The 21,585-nt window shown below is 47.3% G+C and overlaps 1 protein-coding gene across 1 annotated transcript in view; it reads right to left on the reverse strand.

Moving 5' to 3' along the window:
- Positions 1 to 21,585, reverse strand: part of ITGB5 (integrin subunit beta 5) — a gene marked incomplete at both ends in the record, with an annotated part of 60,492 nt that overhangs the window by 19,241 nt on the left and 19,666 nt on the right. The window contains 6 exons of the mRNA XM_080621095.1: positions 5,101 to 5,530; positions 8,724 to 8,858; positions 12,060 to 12,149; positions 13,235 to 13,330; positions 14,708 to 14,869; positions 20,833 to 21,001. Of these exons, the coding sequence (XP_080477221.1) occupies positions 5,101 to 5,530; positions 8,724 to 8,858; positions 12,060 to 12,149; positions 13,235 to 13,330; positions 14,708 to 14,869; positions 20,833 to 21,001 (1,082 nt within the window). The remainder of the gene's footprint in view (positions 1 to 5,100; positions 5,531 to 8,723; positions 8,859 to 12,059; positions 12,150 to 13,234; positions 13,331 to 14,707; positions 14,870 to 20,832; positions 21,002 to 21,585) is intronic.

A 21,585-nucleotide genomic window follows, 5' to 3' on the forward strand; every position in this document is an offset into this window, starting at 1 on the left:
CTTCCCTTCTGGCAGGGGCTAAATTTACTTAATGCCATCCTCCACTCCTTGGCATCACCAAAGGCAGTGGGCACAGGCAAGCACCCCTTCCTCCCCAAACCACACTCAGCCCATAACCTGCACCTCAGAGATTAATAAATCAAATATTACCCATTTCTTTCTTAACAGCAGCTTCTGGTAAAAACTTCACACTAGGAATGAAGAGAGTTAAGACAATAAAAAAAATGTTAAAGCTGGATCACCTTTATCCTCACATCTGAGCCTTCAGATGCACACCGGCATCCTCCATTCAGGCACTGCCACTGGGTAGGTGAATAACAACTACAAAGATAAGTATGGAAAAAAGTCTATTTCATAAGATGTGTCTATGGGCACAGTGATTTGTATGGTAACAGAACCCACTAGAAACCCAAGGGTACAGATACTAGCAGTGCCATTAAACCTGAGCACTGCTCTCAAAGAGTGGGACCCTGCTGCACAATCAGAAACTGCCGTGCCAGCACTGAAGTCATCACAGTCCCACATCATCCCACAGACCTGCAAACACAGCGGTGCTAAATACCGCTACAGTGCCTGGGACAGGGAATGCCAAAAACAAACTGCAGAAGCAGGAGTGAGATTTCTAGTTTGAGGCTGTGTTAAAACAGACAGAAAAGCCTCATCTTACTGGACCTTAGCACAGGCTAAAACCTCACAGTGCTTCCCCATTTTATAAAATCAAGCAAGGGAAGCATTCAGAACAAATACTGAAGACTTGTACATCCTCAGCAGTTTTTGAAGTGGTTTCTGCCGGGCAGCTGGAGCCGCATCTCACGCCAGTTTGGCTATTCTCTGTGAAATAAGCCACGGATTATCAGTGAGCTGTCACTTCCTAAATCCCATTTCAGAAGTGATTCTGGCACTTGTGGGTATTTGCAAATTTGACACCTGATGCTTTATTGCTGACCCATGCTTTTTGTGTCCCTGAAAGCCCTGTACCAGCAAGCAAGGCCAGACTCCTAGTTTCTGTGCTCTGAGGCATCTCTATCTCACTATGCTTTAGCCAGCTACAATCTTTAGTCATCTTAACCAGTTAAGATGTTAACAGATGCTTAAGAGCTAGAAAGAAGTTGCAGGGCTTGATTCACAATTGAAGAGCATTTATAAATCTGATTTATTGCCTAATTCTAAAAAAAAAAATGGAGAAGCCACAAAAGACCTGACAAAGCTGCATCATCAGCAGTTGCTGTGTCACTTGGACAGTATGGATTTTCGGGATGAGATCCTTTGTATTTAGGGGGAAATGTTTTGCAGCATGGTGAGTGCTCTTAACTTACACCTCAGTAGCAAAGCTCCTGTGCACAACTACAGTCCTGGGCTGAAGAGTACACTAATGACATCCACACAGGGAGCCAGGTAACAGTGGTGATGGTTAAGGGGAAATTTCTCTAGAAGCATCAAAGTAAAGACGATGCTGTTCTACTCCGCAAATAGGTCTGCAGCACTGAAGCTAATGAAGCTTGGCCTCCAGTGAGCCAGTCTCTCTTCATTAGAGGCAAACAAGTGATGCCCTCACTGGGGCCTCTCCTCCCTCTTGCTCTCTTTTTATGGGACCTTCAGGAATGCAATTAGCACTGAGATGTTTCCTCCTTTGTCAAACTGCCTGGCAGGCAGCCAAGGGGTTCAAAAAGCCGCGGGGCCACTGCTGCCCTTTCCTGAGCCTGGCTACTGCAGGATGGCTCTCTTCTCCTGTCCCACAGACACCCAATTTCAGAGAGAGGCCAGAGTGAGGTACCAAAGGTCTCAGTGCATGAGGACAACTTCTGCATCCAGAGAAAAACTGGGAGTGAAGCATTTAATGGTTTGGAAAGTAACTGCCTGCTTTCTTAGAGTATGGTACATGGTTACATCTTTCGGAGGAACAGAGCATTCCTGCAAGCCATCCTCAGTGACCCAAAGTTAGATTAATGGTTTGAAATACATACTCTGGAGCTGTTAACTGGACTCAGGGAGCAGCAGGACAAATGCCACTTATGAGTGACCAAGTAGCATCGACTAAGAGTTGGATAGAACTTGAATCAACATTTACGAGATGTTATAAATTACTCCTTTTCCCAATCACCCCACAGATGCAGGAGGCACGTTAAACCTCCCACTGACAGGAATTAAATACCTGCTTCTCCTTTAGATTACCTCCCACCTAAAATCTGCTTCTCCACTTCATGGAGGGCTACAAAAGGACAGGAGCAATATGCAGCAGTGTCTGCAGTCATCACTCCTCTCAAACACTGACAAAATGAGGCGCCAATATTTACAAATGGACGCAGGAATGAAAATACTTTTGTTGGCCAAAGAACTAAACACCAAGAGATAAGAAACTCATAGTTCATCTGAAATGATTTCAACCCGCTGAGGCTTTCACTAGGAATGCAGGATGCCTGAATGCAATCTGCCCGCCAGCCCTGTGTCATGGCAGTGACTCAATAGCAATAGTGTCACGCTGGATCATAAAAGGAAGAAATACCCAGGCTGGTTGGTGATGGACTCATGAGGCTCACGATGAGCCTCATGATGTGCATGCAAAAAGCACAGTCACGTGCATGCAAAGCAGTTTGCATGTATGGATTTTTACTCCTCAGCTTCAAAAACTGTGCTCCCCAGATGTCGGGTCAGGTTGGACTGGCTGCTTTCCACCTGCTCTGTTCAAGATGGTCACTCAGAGGTCCATGACACTATCACCTTTTTGGTTTCCGCACTTGCTAAAAGCTGTTGGTCTCCCCTCGTGGTGGGACTGAGCCTGCAAGAATGGTGGGCACTGGGATGCCAAAGCTTTTAAGGGTCAAACACTGTGCCCAGGAGACGACATAGGGAGGGCAGGGTGTCATTTCTCCCCCTTGCAGGAACAAAAGCAGCAACTGGACCCCACATGATCACCCTGGAGCTTACCCTGCACGCAAGGCCCTGCATCCAAACACCCCTGGCTGCCGAGTCTACATGTGCTACCAGAGATGTTCAGTGTGGAGCTAAACACATGGTCTTTATCAGGAAGACCCCATTTGCAGGGAGGAGAGAGCATGGATCTGATGAAAGCCACCAGAGATGCTTGTGTGGCAGAGGGCTGTTTGTTAGGGGCAGCTGCGGGCACAGACCTGCTGTGAAAGCTCAGACACTTCTGTTGGGCTGGTAAAGCCCCAAGCCTCTTGGGCTGACAAAACCATCTCAAAACGTTATGTCATTGGCACAGCACTTGTTACAGCTCAGATTTAGCATCAAAACTACTGGAATTTCTTAAAAAAATAAAAATAAAAATAATAGCCAACAAATCAACAGCAATAGAAATACCAGAGGCATGGGGAGACCCAACCCTCAGAGTCATGCCAGACTCCATCCCAACTCCATCCCACCCCTGGAGCAAAGAGGCCACTTGGCCTCAGCCTACCCTTTGTTTTCTTTCATAGCTATAAAAAGGACTTTTAAATGACTTTAAAAAATTCTGGCAAATCCCAAACCAGCTATGCTGCCCTTCCCAGCACCAGAAGAAAGCAGGTGCAACACAACTTGCTTTCCCGTGGGGCATCAGAGCTCTGGCTCTCCTGATGAAAAGGAAATATGAGCAAAGGGGTGTCCTTCTCTTGCAGTACCAACCGCTATACCAGTAACTTCCAACCTCTCTTTATAGTATCGCTGCCCTGCTTGCTATTAAATATACTCCTTTTGGGTGGAATGATGCTATTAAAGCAATTTGGTCATATGGAGTCAGGCAGTACTTCACCTAATTACTTCACAGTTTAGGTTATCTCCCACCCTCCCTTTCTACTTTCAAATATCTTTTTCTTACTTGCTCACCCCTCTTTCTGCCCCTGCATCACCAGCAAGGACTCTCCCAGCCCTCCCAGCCCAGGGCAGGACATGTTCACTGTGGGAGGTGGTACCGGCTTTTCTCACCCCGCAGCAGTGGGGAGCCCCAGAGCAATGCCAAAAACCAGGTTATCATCTGCCCCATCTTCAGCAGTGCCAAAACATCACTAGCCAGGCTACAGGAAAATGAGCATGAACATTCTCTCCCCACCTAACGATATGACAGTCTCAAACATCCAGAAATCTGCAACCAAAAGGTGCCAAGTCACTTACTGCCCAGCTCAGAAACATGCAGAGTGAAATAAACAGCAGGGGTCAAAAAACATCACTTTCCTGGAGAAAACGTTAAAAATAGCTATTTCTAAGCTTACACATATTTTGGAAATTTTGACCAAGATATTCAGTTATGGAAATATTTTCCCTGCTTGAAAGCAGGACAATTTCAAAGGTTAACTTTTTGCTCAGCTCCAACTGAAGGAATTATGTCTGAGGGCTAATCCAGGCAATTATGTGCAAGATAAATTATGCGACCTTGGACTGAGAAGGAATTAAAGCCATTTTAGCAAACACAGCAAAATAACTCCTCTACCTCTGCTTAAGCAAAGCTGACAGGATACATCTTTCCCAATGAATGACTTGTTTTCCCAGTGCGCAGAAAAGTCTATACATAAAATACCTCTAGGAATCTTTAACACAGATTTTCTCTGTAAGTAACAAACTGAAGCATTTCACTGCATTGCACCAGGGGATTACTTCAAATGCTTCATCTTCAAAAAAAATTGTTACTTCCTGCACAGAGCAGGATGGCACCCATAGAAAAAAATCCAACCTAAGACACCAAAAAACTTCAGGGGATTCAAGTCTGTGCTGGCTTACTCTTTACTAGGTTTGCACTTCAGCATGCATGAGACACGCACGGTTATGTCAAAATAACAACACCAAAACCAAGACTCTGCTTATCTCTATGGGACATGGCAAAGGACAAGTCTGCAAGGAGAGAGCCTTTTACTCTAATGCTGGAAACTCAGTTCCAATGAAGATAATGCACTTTTGCTCATTAGTGCGGATACACTTGAACCTCCTTTCTCCCGTAAGGGAAAGAAAGGGAGCACAGATCCCTCAAGAAACAGGGCAGATTTCGGCAACTGCATCAGGCACAGCCCCTTGCACACCCTTCAGGCACCAGCCCAGCAGCCTTCCCCATGTTGGGGTGGTTTCCCCATCCCCACTAAGCAGAGGGCATGAGGGAGGAAAGGCTCCTACCTGAGCAGAGGACTCCCTTGTACCTGGCGCAGGAGAAGTCGTCACACTCGCAGAAGGGCCCATAGATGTTCCCAAACTCGCTCTCGTAGCAGAGGCACTGGTTGCAGCTGCACTCCCCTCTCCCACTGCAGAGGGGCTTGCCCTCCGCCTCCCGGCACATGACCTGGTGCACGTCCCCGCTGGCACCCTCCTCACACTCGCACCTTGCCCCCAGGTAGCCGGCGTCGCACTCGCACAGCCCGCAGGTGTAGGTCCCGTTGCCGCTGCACTTGCCGCTGGCCGGCACAGCATGGCCAGTGCAGCCGCAGAGGCAGCTGTAGGTCACTGCCACCTCCAGCGTGTCCCGAAAGCCAGCGGGCTTGATGGTGAAGGTGTGGGAAGTGTCCTCAGCAGGGCAGCTCCGTGCCTCCACCGCCACCTCGAAGGAAACCTGAGGGCGCAGGTTGAGATGTAAGTTAACACATATAGCCACAAAATGTCCTTCAAGATTGCCCTGGGGAGAAAGGCAGGAGGGAAGGGCAAATGTCCCAGGGAAAAGCCATGGAGCATTCCCTGGAGCATGGCCATGCTCAACACATTGAACTTCACTCCCAGGTATGCAAAACCCCCAAAACAATTCTGCTTCATAGCTCCATCCCTGGAAGTGTTCAAGGCCAGGTTGGATGGGGCCTTGAGCATCCAGGGGGTTGGAACTAGATGATCTTAAGGTCTTTTCCAACCCAATCCATTCTATTATTCTCTGATTCTGTAATTGCGTATCTAAAGATGGCATCTGCAGCTCAATGCACTGACATTTACCAGTCCCACAAGGGATATGGCAACCTTAACATTTAAAAACTCTTCACTGTCAGCCATTAGCAGTAATTTTGCCTATCAGAGACTCTTGGTTTCTGTGAAGCAGGAAGGTACCTGCCTATTCCCATGAAATAAACACAGCAAAACTCTGGCAAATAACCCAGTTCTCATGCTATTGAAATAATAAACTCTTCCGGAACCAAGCACTATCAAGGACACAGCACAAGGGCCCAAGGTTCCTGAAGATCACAAGTTTAGAAGGTTTTATGGGAATCCTGATCTGCACTTGGAGATGTACATCAGTCACACAGTTCCAAGCTTTCAGCATGCTGCTAACAGGCTAGTTTTGATGGATGCTTCTTTTAAGACTGGCTTCAGAAGGGTTATACTTCATTATATGGTTATACATCACCCCCCTACTCATTTTCTGTTGCTACAATTCAGTGTCAGAGATTTTCTCCTTGGGAAAACCGAGAGCATCCTATGGACACTTGGTTGGCCCATGATTTAATCCTGCTGTTTTGCAGGGTGGGGGTCGGGTCTGGGGCCAGCCAGTGTTGCCTAGACCTGCTGGTTAGCAAAGAGGATTAATTTTACTCCAAGGAAATGGGCCCCTTTCCTTGGGATCAGGCATGAATGATTTTTCTCTTGAGACATTTGTGGTGACACGAAGATCTTGCTGCCTGCACCATCCCACCATAAAGCACCACAGCCAGCCCCAGCCAGGGGAGCTGCACCCCCAGGAAACCTCCCCTGACCTCCTACCATTCCCAAGGCCTGAAGCAATTAGCCAAAGAGCTCAAATTACAGACATCAGAAAGCAAGCTAAGGGAATCAGGGCAATCTTGCTCCTTTCACCATTGCCCCAGGACTAAACCTCGGGAAATTAAGACCCAGTGGCAGCATTATTCTCTTTGGGGAAACTTTCTTAGCAGGAGTCAAATCTTGGTCCATGTGGAAGCAATGGGGCAGAGAGCAGCTGAACAAGGGAGGATGGAGGAATGGGATCCCCATGATCCTGTGGCACATCTGCTTGTGCAGACACCTTGATACTCAGGTGCACCTAAAATGGGAGAGGTACTAGTGCCAGCTCCCTGCTGCACCCACTGCCAAACCCCTTTATGGATGAGCTACAGTGGCTGGAGCGACCACCCTGCTTGTGCCAAAGCCAGGAGTCCAGGATCAAACAGCAGATTAACTCTGCTACCTTGGGAACTTGCTATGCTGTGGGAACAAGGAGATACAGGGATTTTTTTTACCTGCCTATCACCCATTGGAGATCCAGGAAAGCCAGCTAAAAGAGCAGAGGCCATCTCCCTTTTTAACACTTTGCCTGATCCTTATTTGGCAGGGGAAAAGTCCAGTTACTGCTGACTCTTTCAAACTATTTTTATATGTCTCAGGGCTTAGAGCTCTGGTATGTTTGCAGAGTCACTCTTCTCAAATAAGGCAATCAGGCTGCTAACAAACTCGCACCCACATCCTCACACACAGAAAAAGGCTGGAGAAGGGGAGAAGGTTCTCCACTATCTGAGCCTTCCTGCCCCATTCTTCAGTCCAGCAAGTCATTTATCTGTATTTCTAAATAAAGAAAACAAAACAAGCAAAGCTTAGCTTCTCTGATTTCTTATTAAAAAATCATAAGATGGATTATGCTTTGTATACAGTTAAATTTAAAGGCCAAACTGTATTTTTATCTGTGCTACTATCCAGTAATCCTAGGAACTGAACACATGAGAGGAGGGTTGCTGCCTTTCTGAGTACCCTGTCGTTTTTGGAAATACCTCTAAAGATAACCATGACCTCTTCACACCAGGAAAGACAAGTTTAGACTAGAATCACAGAATCAGAATCATTCAGGTTGGAAAAAGCCCTTAAGATCATGGATTCTAACCACTAACATATCACTGTCGAGTCCACCACTAAACTCTGTCTTAAAGTGCCACATCTACATCTTTCAAATACCTCCAGGGATGGTGACTCAACCCCTTCCCTGGGCAGCCTGCTCAGATTCTTTGTAACCCTTCCAGTGAAGAAATTGTTCCTAATATTCAATCTAAACCTGCCCTGTTTCAACTTGAGACTGTTTCCTCTCGTCGCAAGAGACCAGTCACCTCTCTCCATCCTCCTTTCTGGTAGTTGTAGAGAGCAATAAGGTCGCCTCTGAGCCTCCTTTTCTCCAGACTAAACACCCCCAGGTCACCTCATCAGGCTTGTGCTTCAGACCTTTCACCAGCTCCATTGTCCTCCCCTGGATCGGTTCAGCAACTCAACATCTCTCTTGCAGTGAGGGGCCCAGAATGGAGCACAGTATTAGAGGTGCAGCCTCACAAGTGCCAAGTACAGGCAGACAATCACTTCCCTAGCCTTGCTGGCCACACTATTTCTGATACAAGCCAGGATTCTCAAACAATAACAAGAAAACCTTGAATATTTAATGGCCCAGGAAAAGATCAGCAGACCATGGCAATAAAGATGTCACAGATGGCAGTGTGATGTGAATACATGGGATTACAAGAGAAAAAAAAAGTGCCTTTTCTTGACTATTGTGTCCTGCTGCCTGACCAAGACCTTTTGGCTCAGGGTGCTATAGACAAGACGTGTGTTCCCTCTTTCCTCACAGCTGACCTTGGGCTGATCTATACCACCCAGAACCACTTCTAGCAGAGCCATTCTCCATGGGTTTCTTTATTAACATGGCACAAGGAGAGCAGAGGAAGATGAGCAAAGCTGCATTTCACCGCCCAGGACCACTCATGAGGAGAGGTAAGCATCTGCACAGAGGGTGAAACAGTCCCTCCAGGGTACAGACCGACAGGCACACTCACCGTATCTCCTATTTTGAGATCCCCACACTTCCTGAGCCCAGGATAGGACAATCCGTCCTGGCACGTGGCAGTGAAGGTCAAGCCAATGTCCTCAGGGCTGTCCCAGACTGTGAGCTCCACCTTGGACCGAATACTCTAGAAACACAACAGGAAAGCAAACTGTCAGGTTCCCAAAGGCCAGTGGGTTTCTTCTGCTTCAGTCTCTTCTCCTGATATTTCCAGAGAGTGGCTAGGACATCTCTGCACCTATATGAAAAAAAAAAAATCACCCCTGCACATACACTGACATTTGGGTTGGGTATAAATAGAGTATCTCTGAGCTAATGGTCAGAGTCTCGTGCCCACATCTGCACCTCCTCCTCCCCATAAATCAGCCCCTAGTGAAACACAAAGCCTGATTCTCCACTGGCAGTCTTCCTGTGACACATGTCATATAGCACGAAGAAGCTGTAAAACAGCACTAACTCTGTCCTGCTTTCTTGATTGCACCCAACTGGTCAGAAAAATGTATTTTCCTTCTCAGGAGACACTGCCAAACAAAAAGTACCCTTTCAGATGCACCAGCTGGAAACACCCCCATGGGGGGGGAGGGGGAGGAGTCTCTTTTTTTTTTGCAAAACTTTTCAAAATGAAAAGTGTTTTCCATCAGAGAGGTTTTGGTATGTTCCTACCCCCTTTCTTCTGCTTCTCGTTTCTCCACCCTGCTGCACACACAGATTTTTAAGGTCAAACCAAAATGGAGTTTATAAGTATTAATTCGGAATGACATTGTTTTGTTTAACTCTTCCAATGGCTGGAACTGATTTTTGTAAGAGTGGTGTCCAAAAATGACAAAGGTTTGCAGAACAGAGCTTTTTGCACAAACACATTTATTTTCCAAAGCCAGCCTGCAGCTCCATCCTTCTCGTCCTTGTCCCCAGCCCTCATCAAAGTGTCCGGATTAAGAAAAAGTGCTAGTTCAGACCTTTTGCCAGTCCATGTGATAACAAACCCGGGGTTCACATGCCAGCAAAGAGCTGATGCCTTTGGAAAGAGAAAGGAAATAAATGAGTTTTCGTTAGGTGAATCTAAACAGACCTTGAGGAAAGCAAGGAATAATTTCCCATCTCTCTGCTGTAATGGAGGAGCCACCATAGGGTGGCAATTTGGACCACACAGAACATTCTATGCCTGTGGGCTGAATGCTGTGTGTGCCAGTAAAGCTGAGCATATTGCTCTGTCCAAAATTATCCCTTAGAAATTAGCTGTCACACCGATGCACTCTCCCGACTTCTTGCCCAGAGCATGTAACCTAGGCAGAAGACAGGACACCAGGCCAAGGTTTTTTTCTCATTGAGGGCAGAGAAAAAAGCAGTCCCTGTTTTCTGGAGGATGAGGCGGAGGTGACATGAAGAAGAGATGGGGGAAAGGGATCTCAGGGGTAAGATAAGCCCTGAGCAAGTGTGATGTATGCATTGGTGGAGGGAAGCACGTGAGATTGGACCAGAGATGACCAAGTACTAAAGTGGAGAGGCTGAGCACAGGCCCAGAGCCCCAGCCACTGCCACCCCACAGGGGAATCATAGAATCACTGAATGGTTTGGGTTGAGAATGATAGAATGATTTTTGGTCGAAAAGAAGATGGTCCCCATCACATATGGAAAGTTTCTGCAGGCTCAGTTCCCTTTCTGTAAGGAATATAAAAAGGTTCGCTCCCACTTGAGAAACAGAACTTTAAACCTTCTCCCTCAGTGAGAATTCCTCCTTCATTTCAGGAAGAAAACAAAGCTACCAAGATGAGACAGGCTCGGCGGTACCAGGTTTCACTCAGCCCCAGGCTGTCCACAGCACAGACAGGAGCTGCCAGCTCCCAGCAGCATGCCCAGGGGTCCGACCCATACCCACCCAGCTGAACAGGCAAGAAACCAGGCCCAGTCTCAGCAGCAGCAGGTCATTCCACACAGCTCCTTCTCTGGGGCACTCTGGTCTCGACATCCTAGTGGTTTCCAACCAGCTGCACTGGAAAGCTCGCAAGCAAAGATAAGGAGGGAGCAGGGGTGGGGGAATCAGATCCCTGGCAGTTTTCATTAGTTTATGCCTGTCTGCAAAGGCTTAAAGGGTGAGGAAATGGAGGTACGGATGCATGTAACAGCTGGAAAACTGAGGCTAACTTAGGTTTTCATGCAATAGCACTGAGACCATATGCAAAGCCAATGTGGAGTTAATGTTCATTTCTTTCTCCCTAGCAAAGCATCTTAGTCACAAAATCCTCCTTCCTCAAGGGAACAAACTGGGACAACTGGGCTTTTGTTTTGCAGGATCTCCAAGGCCTCATTAGCAGTGTTAGCTGCTTATTGCCTTTCCTCAGAGGGTGCAGCTTTGGGAAGCATTCTTCCCAAGGGCACAAACAAATGCTGCTATAACTGCAGGGAGATGTAGGGGAAGGAAAGATGAATGTTACAGGTCACACAAAGCACAGCAAAATCCTACATCACCTCGGGATGTGTAAACTCCTCCAAAGAAGCACTTGCTCACTCCCTTGTTAATGAACATAGTACCAAGAAGAAGAACTTGCAGCCATCAACAACTGAAGAACTTTACCTGAAGACTGATAACATTATGGGGCCAGATCTCCATGCCCAGCACCAAAACAGCAATATCCTTCCAGAAGCATGAAAAGCTAACCCATACGAATTAAGGGAGAAGTCAACAGAAATCTCAACAACTAACTACCAAAAAAAAAAATGTGCAATTTAGCTGCTTCCAACTGAGCTACTTCTCTAATTTCCATGGAGATGGACAACATCAGGTCAGCAGTACAACTGCTGGTCCTTTCCTGTCTTCCACAGGACCCATTGCAGCACGCTAGGCTGCACTGGCAATGCCACATAGGCAGGGCTTGTTTAGGACCCAAGAGACGTGGTGATGCTCATGGGGTGCTGAGAACCAATTTGTGCTGCACGGAGACCAGCAAAAGGATGTGACTTTAGCTGGAGCCTGGTCCCACCCTCAGGAGGCCTCTGAACATCAGATAGCAAAGAAATAATCTATTTTACCTATTGGTAGGGTGCTTAGAGAGAATTGTTTTAGATCAGGACTGTATTTTGAGGGTAATTCTGCACACAAGAGATGTGGGGTGAAATCTCTGCTGTGCCGCAGGCTCCCTTGGGTATCCCTTGCTCCTTCTCCACCTCACACACCTTGTTTCCATCCCAAGGGTGGATGCCCCAGCTCCAGCAGTGTGCAAAGGACTGTGGAGGGAGGCAGCCAAGCCGGGTGGAACACTCTGGGGAGAGGCAAGCCAGCAGAGCTCTTGGCACTTCACATAGCAGCAGCTGTGGTATTAAATGCACTTACGTTGTAGGCCTTGACGATCAGCTCAATGATGTTCTTGGAGTCTTTGTGCAAGATCTCCACTGTTGTCCCAGGAATCAAGGCAGTGAAGTTCTTTGGGAAAAAAAATAAATAATTAAAGAAAATGCAGAGAGTAAAGCAGAGCGTGAGGAGGGACCAACCCCATGTCAGGAACACCGGCCACACACCCTGCCCCATTGTCTGGTGGTGTACACAGTACTGGTTGGCTCCCATTAACGTGGAGCTTTTGAAAGCAAAGCATAGCTAATGCCACACGTCAGACACTGAACAAAGCTCACAGCCATGAGACAGGGACTAACAGACGTTCATCTGCTGCCGGAGGAGGCAAGACCTAGCAGCTGTGCACCCTGGAGAGCCAGCACCACAGGCAGGGAGGTGCGGCTGTCCCGTCTCGCCTCAGACCTCGAGCATCCCTAGAGAAGGGGTGGAGAATGAACTCAGCCCTCCTGCTCTCCGCCGGCAAGCAGCAGCATCTCAACTGTAGCAACGCGGCTGCTTGTTGATTTAGCTCAAGCCTCGAGAGCTGAAGCAGAGGTTTCCGAAAACAACCCCGCCTCAAACACCTCCCCTGCACCCGCGTTAGAAAGAAACCCCATAGGGCAGCACCGGACACAGGCTCACATCACCTCCTCCTTTCAGAGGGAAAAGTAGGCATGGTGAGGAAAGTTCAAGTTGTATGTGGCACGTCAGGGCCCTGGACTCTGTGATGGAAAAACACAGCTGGGCAGAAACTCTGCACGCGATTAGGTAATGGGATTAAGTCACTGCAGAATGGGCTGAACAGGTCTCTGCTCTCTCGCACACTGCATGGCTGGCAGCCATCCGAACATCAGGATTAAGCTGGAGTCTATTTTAGGTTTTCACATGCTCACTAACATATATATCTGTTTGCTCTAAGAAGCTTTAGTGCTTTTTGCTGAAAGGAATGTGGGGATGGACAGAAGGCTGAGCCTCGCCTGCCTGCATCTGCCTGCCCCTGCCAGCCCTGCGGGCAGCATGTGGCCATACACACATGTATTTGCAGCTGCACACATCTGTGCTTGTGGCTGCACACACACATGCTTGCAGCTGCCTCTGCTCCACAGTGCCAGGCAGAAAGATGCTTCCAAGAGGCTTTTAAATGCCCCCCTCAGCCCTGGCAGCTCAGTAGCACTTACCTTATACAGGATGTAATGACTTTTCGTAACAGCGAAGATCAGGTGGATGTTGTTTTCAGCAAGTTTCTCCCCAAGAAGTGCCAGGGAAGGATAATCCTGGGTGCAAAAAAAGGGCAGGGAAACTGATGGGTAACACAGAAACAAAGACTAATTTCATTGCTCTTCAACAGGAAAATTCATTCCAGACACATGGCATGTTTCACTGTGGGATGAAGTCCCTGATGTACCACCACGATTCCAACTAAAATAGTAGAAATTCTGTCATCTCTTTGATATTTCTGCTTCACCCTTCAGTAGAATATATGACTGACAACACCGTCAGCTGGATTTCTTTCTTTCCTCTTTCTGCTTTGCCGTCAGCAGACTCACATGTGTAATAAACTGGCTGCTGTCTTCATCAAGGGATGCTATCTTGCATCAAGGCATGCAAGGCAGTGATCTAGGACTGCAGTAAGCAGAAATGTATGATTTTTCTCCTGAAGTGGAAACATCCATTGCTTGCTCTTTCTGCATACTGGAACCATAAAGAGATTACAATAAGCTCTTTAATTCTTTGGACTTTCCTGACAGAGAGGGTGGCAGGAAGATACTGCTCTACCTATGCACAAGCAACAAGATAATGAACCAGGACTCAGTTTCAAGTGACCCGCTTGAGTTTAAAACCCCCGGCTGCTTCTCAAGTGCCTTCCTGAGGAAAAAACACCTCATTTCCTTGCAGACTGGAGGGCTGATTGGCAGCCTCCAAGACTCAAACATGGCAACACTAAGGCAGCATCCCCACGACAGCTTGGCAGCATCAACTCCGTGTCAGTTTAGCAACTGTGCTCCCTTATGTATACGCTTGCTAGGATTCCACAGGTAGGTGCAAAGGGGTTTCTCATGGAGCCTAGCCTCTGGCCATAATACAGCCATTCAGAACACACCTCCCCTTAGAGGATGACAGCCATCCAGAAACAAAAATCATAATTAGTGCTTGTGATCTGCTGAGTAAAGGGCCATTCTGAAGGATGATAATAAGGCAGCAAGCAATTACTCATTCGTCCTGGAAGTGTTCCCCACTGAGTTTAAATGAAAACCAAGAAAGGCTATTTTGCCTATTTGTTACCAAGACCTATGTTAGGGAAAAGCTGAGAGTCCACTGGACATTTTAGAAAAGGGATGTCATTTTTTTTTTCCTCTATGCTTTGCAGACAAAATCTGATGCTCTTCCGAATTACTTTTCCCTCCCTTGCAATAAGCCCTGGAGGAACTCGGTAAGCTCTCAACTCACTTTTGAGCATCACAGGAGCATTCACTGTGGGAGATGCCCAAGGGGAACAGCAAATTTTATCTGCAAATTGCAGAACCAGGTGAAACCATGCTGGTCAGGCACTATGTTTGCCAGAAGTTGCAGGAGTCAGGTGTGGCTGGTCTCTAGAGAGGTCCACCAACACCCCAAGGTCTCCAAGGGCTGGACCACATGTCCCTCCTTACCAGCTGGCTGGATGCACTGTACTCGTTGGCTTCATTCAGGTGGCACTGGCCATCATGGGGCTGCACCAGCCCCCCCAGCTTCCCATCCAGGGCTATGTGGGGCACATCATCCGTTGTGAAGACCAGCAGGTGAGATGCCTCCTTACGCCAGCCAATCTTCTCCTGGGGGAAAACAAAGCCGTGAGACAGCCGGTCTGCCCCTGCCAACCCCACATCTCATCTCTTGCCTCACACATGGTCCCAGCCACACGCCCAGCCAGCAGCAGACCCATTAGCACTAATTAGAGGAGAACCATGCTCCTGTCCACCCAACTCTGGTAAGAAAACAAAATGTCAGGGGCCCAGTGAGCATTTCCCAGCATCTCCTTCCAAGACACTCAAAAAGGCATGAGGAGGTATACGGACTGTCCACCAGACCTTCTCTACCCAGATCCAAGAATAAGAATTTCAGCTGCTTTTGTAGCCAAAGGAGACCTGCCAACTTCCTCCACACACATTTAATCTGACCTTGTTTCCTCGGTTCTGTGGAGCAGCCAAGGCAACAGCAAGAACTGCAATACCCCCACTCAGCATTTTCATTACCACCCACTCTTAAAGGCAGTTTCTGAGCTGTGATGCACAAAGTAGGTTCCTGCATAAGGGGACTGGCTTTGGTGCAACCACACACATGCACAGGCACTTTGCTCTGGTCCCTTTCTGCACACATCTTCTGGAAGCCATGGTGTCTCCAAACCTCCTGCCTTTGTTGTGCACTACTTCACTTGCCCCAAACAGCTCAATCTCCCCTGCACCACAGCCCAGAAAAGCAGGGACACATACAGCTGGAGCACAGTGCAGCAGCAGGACCTTTGGCAGTGGCTGACTGCACTAATCCAAGCACAGCTGCCCCCCCCCAGCTCCGCTGTGAGCAACTTCTGCCTATTTAAAAACATGCTAATTCAAAGCTATGCTCTAGCGGTCCCTATGAAAGCACCAAGATGTTAAAGACAGCACAAGGACCAAACATTATCACCATTTTTGCATGGAAAGAGATGCATGGACAGATTTTTTCCAAGTAAAGGAATAAGATTTAGATATTAAATATTTCTGTCCCATGGAGCTTCCCCGGGTTTCCAGCTTTGCATTAGCCTGAGAAGCAGATCTGTACCTACAACAGCACAATGAAGCAGTTTGTTGCAATGGAATTGAAGGAAACAGAGAAGCGCAAAGGAAATTTTTGGAAACCATAGCACTGCAGTACACTTCCCTGTGCTTTCTGGCTGCTCCTGCTGCCAGCTCCTTGCCAAGCCAGGCAGGCCAAGGTTGGCTCCTGCCATGGCAGAGACCAGAGCCAGAGAGCCCAATCTCTCACATCTTCCCCTTAGGCTGGCTACCCTACCCATCTGCTGGCAAAGATGCAGACCCAGATCTTCCCTCCCCACACACATCCAGCATCCCCCTCCCTCCAGCCCCCAACTCAGAGCAACGCAGCACAAATCCCTTGCGAAGGGATGGGGGAAAAGCTGGTAAAAGATTACTGACGGGAATGCAGCACAGATGAATATAACCAACTCCTCCAGAGCTTACTGCTCAGCTTATTCATCAGAATATGAACTCTGCCGTGTTTTACAGTAAGATACTAGTCTATGGGCTGCCATAGCCCAGTTGTAAAGATACTTCCTACGAAAAGTGTTGGCGTGGGCATGGCAAGAGAGCAGAGCAGAGCAGGCAGAAGGGTGCGGAATCACAGCCGCCAGTACGATTTTCGCCTGCAAATGTGAGTCATAGCCCAAAGCCTGTTGATCTTTCCAACAAATATAAAACTCTTGCTTCAAGGACACTATTCCAGAGTAGATTTATTTTTCCTCTCTAATGCAGAAGGCATTTTTATTTTAATGGCATTTTAAAGACCCACACAACACATTTAGCCCATAGGAAGAAATCTTTGGCAGCACATATCCTTTGCCATATACCAGCACATTACAGTCCAGCTCAGTGTGGAATGAGGACTTTTTTGCTCTGGGAAGCAGAAGTCATTCTACTAAAGTGACCCCACTGGATAAAAGGCAAAATCTTCAACCCCAAATGTAATTTCTTAAGAATTCACCCAAAAGTGATTACAGCCCTCACAATGCAAGAGGCAGCTCTCGGTCTACTCAGCCATGAGCATATCGAAAGCTGGTTTGTTTCTTTTTTTTATGATCTAGGCCAAGAAACTCCCAAATAGATTAAAAGGATTAATCTGAGTTCCATTTCCTTAGAAATGCACTGTGCACAACGAAAACGGGCTGCACTGAAGCAGCAGCTATGAAGCCACTTCAGGTGTGATGCTGCTGTTCACCTGCCTGCTAAGTCCACCTTGCAATTACAGATAGACAAACTCTGCGTGCCTCCAACTCACGGTTTCATATGTAAACAACACCAAAACAACTTTGGTTGCTCAGTTCAGCAACTCAGCTTCCAAAAAGCAACAAGCACCCACAGTTCCAGTGCCAGTATTTGGGCACTGAGAACATTTGATGGCTTTGAGCATCAGACTGGGGTGTCTCAGGTGGGGTGGCTGAGTTAGTGTCAATGCCATGCTGAAAGAGCTGAAGACCTATGGAAAAAGTGCTCGGAGAAGCCAGCACGCCAAGGAGCTGCCACATCTCACTCTGCCTCCATCAGCAGCTTCCAGGTGTTGGAAAATACAGCTCTTCAGCATGCAGTTCCCACTGCGAAACCCAGAGCAGCACTCTGCCCTGCTTAAAACAAATAACCAAAGAGACTTCCATTTATTTTTACTGGACTGGGATTGTTGAACAAAAACCCCTGCATTGACATCTGCCCCCTCATCTGGTTTTTGATCCTCATGGGATACAAAGGATTTTGAAAGCAGGGGTGGGACCTGACTCAAAGCAGAGTGAGGTGGGAAGACATGTCTCTGCAGGGCTGGGCACGCTACAAATCCTTCCCCTACTCCTACAACCATCTGCAGTTGCCTCCCGTACCCCAAAAGAACAGCTTTCCATTTAGAGTCAAGAGCGACTGGCAAAACTGGCACAGTTGTCTCCGCCCAGCCCTCTAAATCGTTTTGAAAAGGCTGCAAAACCCTGCACCAGTATTTCCAAGCCTGACATAAATATCTAAATTTAGGCTTTGGGTGCTGAGTAAAAACAGCTCAATTGCCAAGACATCAACTGCCAGAAGACCCCCTGGATTCATCAGTATGTGTAAAACCCCACCTCTTTCTCAGGTGCAGACCTTTTTGGAAGGAAGAAACAGATAGAGGTGCAAGACAAGTATTCCTTAGAGATTAAAAGCCAAAACCTTCTTCATTTGGCATAGGTCTGAAAGACACCTCTGTGTCTCCCAGATGTCTTGGCCATCTCCATGTACCAGTCTAGCAAGCATCAATCAAATCTGTTTCAAAAGACGCTTTATTTTCTAATACAGCATTATCTCCTTGCTGCATCTTACTATGTAAGATCTGAAACTTACACATACCACTGAGCCATATGATGCTTGCACTTAAAAAATGGCAGAGGACTGAAATACCAGAAATGGAAAATGTAATTACAGAAGATTGATTAGTATTCCTGGCTTACCATTTTAGCATCAGGATAAAAGCTTATTGTCTCTGGCTCTTCATTGCCTCCAGAATAACATTTACCATATCTTCATCTTTCAGAAACAAGCCAAGCTCTGGGCTTGCTTGTTAGTCTGTATTAGCTGTACAAACTTTCCCCACTCCTTGGGTTGAAAACCAGGCCAAAAAAATTATTTGATCATTAGAGAGCTCTTAGACAGCTCATGCAGAAGAAATGCTTTATATGAATTACAGTATGTAAATACCTAGTCAACAGAGTAGGTATTGTCTCTGACATTTCACTGCCTGAAGGGGAGGAGAAGACCACACTTCGACACTGTGGCTTGGAAACAGCAAGACTCTGGAATGCCAGCTTTCCCTGGGATGTCCCCCTTGATGCCATGTACTCTGCTGTTGAAAGAAAAGTACTTCATGGTCAGCACCCTTCTTCGCCCTGAAGGCTTGGGTTCTGAATATAATAGAGAGGGTGAAAGCTGGAAGAAGCTTGAACATGCCAGTGAGATGCAATGGGGTGCCACAGTAGTGATGAAGAAACCCACCCCAGAAGTCACCAAGATATCTGTATGCTGCTCTCCCTGTGTCGGGGGAAAATAGTTCCTGACTTACTAGAAACTACTGCCTGTGCAGAGTTTAGTCACTATGATGCTTCCTTAATCACCACTGGATGCAAATAGCATCCTCATCAGGAAGCAACATTTCACTGCCACCCCAGATGTCTGCCACCTTCATCGCCTTGATGGTGCTGAGCCTCACCACAATGCACATCTGCAGACCAGTCTGGGCCATTTTGAGGGAAATAAACCAATAAATCCCCATTTTGGCTATGGAGCTTAGGAGGTTAATCATCTGACCTGAAATTTGGCTGTTCTGAGTCTGGATGGACAGAGCGTTTGTTGCTCATGCCTGTGATTAGCAGGCAGCTGCTCCACCCGCAGCAAGGGGCTGCCAAGGCAGCACAAGCCATGACGCAGCCGTTTCTCCTGCCTCGCACACCAGTCCCATGGACTTTCTTTCCCACACCCAAGCTCCAAGAATTAATTAACTGCCACAGCTGCAGAAATTCCTCTGTCATCACCTGCCACATCATGCCAAGAGCCATGGAAGCTCACACACTCACCTCTGCTCACCCTTCCTAGAGGGCATCCTGAATTTAGATGGTGTGTGCATCTGAACTTATCTTCTGAATTTAGTAGGGAGCAGGCTGTGCACTCAGAAATGACAGTAGAAGATTTTGGTCCTTACCAACAGTTTAAGATGGCACAAATGTGCAGAAATCATCTTGCAAGTCTCCTGTCTTCAACCACCACCTCCAAAATGAGCCCTTATGATAGACACCACAGTATTTTTGCACCATAGGAAAATGTTGTCCCATTTTTGCAATAACATGGAGGGAGGGACCACAAAATCTACAGTGGGTGGCACAACTGAGTCACCATCCTGAGATGTCTCTGCTATAACCATGAGAGCCATCTCTGCAAAACTGAGAAGCACATTATGCCCAGAGTATTGGGAGCAGCGCTGTAGTTGTGCCAACAGTATCTGTGCCAGGCTGGGAGAGGGAAGTTGTCTATTGGGTGGCATCAGATCCAGTGGGGCAGGTTAAGTCCTGCCGAAAGCATGAAACATAAAGGAAGCCAACAAACGTAAGGGAAAATCTGTTTTCCCACAAGCCTGCATCCTATCACTCCTGCAGACGATGCTTATCTCCTGGCTCCCAAAATCCAGACCGAGAAGAAAACACAGCTAACAAAAGGACTACACAAGGCTGGATCAAAACAAAACCCAAACTTGACTGTAGTCAAGAAGGAGAAGAAGCAACCAGAGCCATCCCTGGCAAGCAGGGATATTCAGCCACACAGTGAAGGGGAGCAAACTCTTCCATTCCTGATGCACAAAGGGATAGAGAACAACCCACCTACTTGTTCCAGAAAGATCTTCAAGCAAACATTTAAAAAAATCCTAAGGATGTGGCTACCATGGCACCAAGCTGATGAACTATGCCTTTAATTACTGCTAACAGCTCCAGTTTTGCTGACAAAGAGGGAGAGCAGGCTATCAGCGCCTGGAGGTGGGATCATCCTGCTCCACACACAAAAGGGGCAGGTACGAGCAGTAGGAACCAGCTCCAACCCTCAACCACTGCAAGATCTGTTTGACATGCGGTTCAGAAACGCACTGAGCTGATGCACAGTGCTGCTGCACACAAGTATACCTGAATCTTACAGGATTTCAGTCCGAGTGCTCAGGGATCAGTGCCCACAAGTCTAACCATGTGGTGAAATCTCAGCCCTAAATTTGCATTTGCAAAAGCTCCATTTTTACCCACTTTAAAGAAGAAAAAAAAATTAACTTTTTTTTCTTTGCCTGTTCTTGTACAAAAGAGCATGAAAACAATAACCTCTACTTTTCAAGGCATTTTACTGGGTTTTGCAAGAAAAATTTAGTAGTTACTTCCAAGAAATGTCATACTGAAGCTCTGTCCTGGTAAAAGAACAGAGCAGAAGAAACTCCCTCCTCTTTTGCCTTGTTTAAACCCACAGAAATCAGAGCGACTCACCTTGCACACAGCAGCCTGCAAAATTGCATCAAAACCACCCTCTGGAGCATCTCGGTTGCGGGAAACCTTCTGTTTCTGAACTTCTTCATTGAAACGGTCGACTTTATCCGTTAGGGACAGGAGGTGGCGGAAGCCAAAGGATGGGACACAACTGGGGAACAGCTTGTAACTGCAGGAGGAACAGCGGAGTGGTCAGCTGGGAGGAGCCACACCAACAGCCAAGAGCTGCAGAAGCTCTCAGCTGTACCAGGCTGGTCACCTGTTCAGAGGGATGAAGTAGTTCCAAAGGCTCCATGTTTTGGACACTTTTATTTCTGGTTATTTATCTACAAACCCCCACAGTAGAGACCCTTTTATTTGTTTATTTGTTTCTCCCAGGATCTTTGAGCAGATGAAGTTCCCAAAGATCTCACCAAGACCAAACATTTCTCTCCGTGTAAGGTGTGAGCGGAGACCCCAAGCACCAGCCTGCCCTGGGCCATGTGGCTCTGCTTTTTCAGCACCCATAAAGCAGTTTTCACACTGGGAATTCACAGAGCAGGATACAGAGGGTGTGTTTCGGCAGAACCACCCTCCCCTCTAGCCTGGGAGGGTGGTGTGATCTGTGTCTCATGCCAGCAGAACAGGTGGGCTGGTGCCAAAGGGCACCACACAAGAGCATCACTGCCAAGAGCTACTTTTTCCCTATTTTTCAATGTGCATTTCGCTTTGTTATCCAGTTTTCTTGGCAATACATGCCACTCACGGCACATC

The sequence above is a fragment of the Psittacula echo genome (assembly GCF_963264785.1).
Source record: "Psittacula echo genome assembly, chromosome: 6".
Classification (NCBI taxonomy): domain Eukaryota; kingdom Metazoa; phylum Chordata; class Aves; order Psittaciformes; family Psittacidae; genus Psittacula; species Psittacula echo.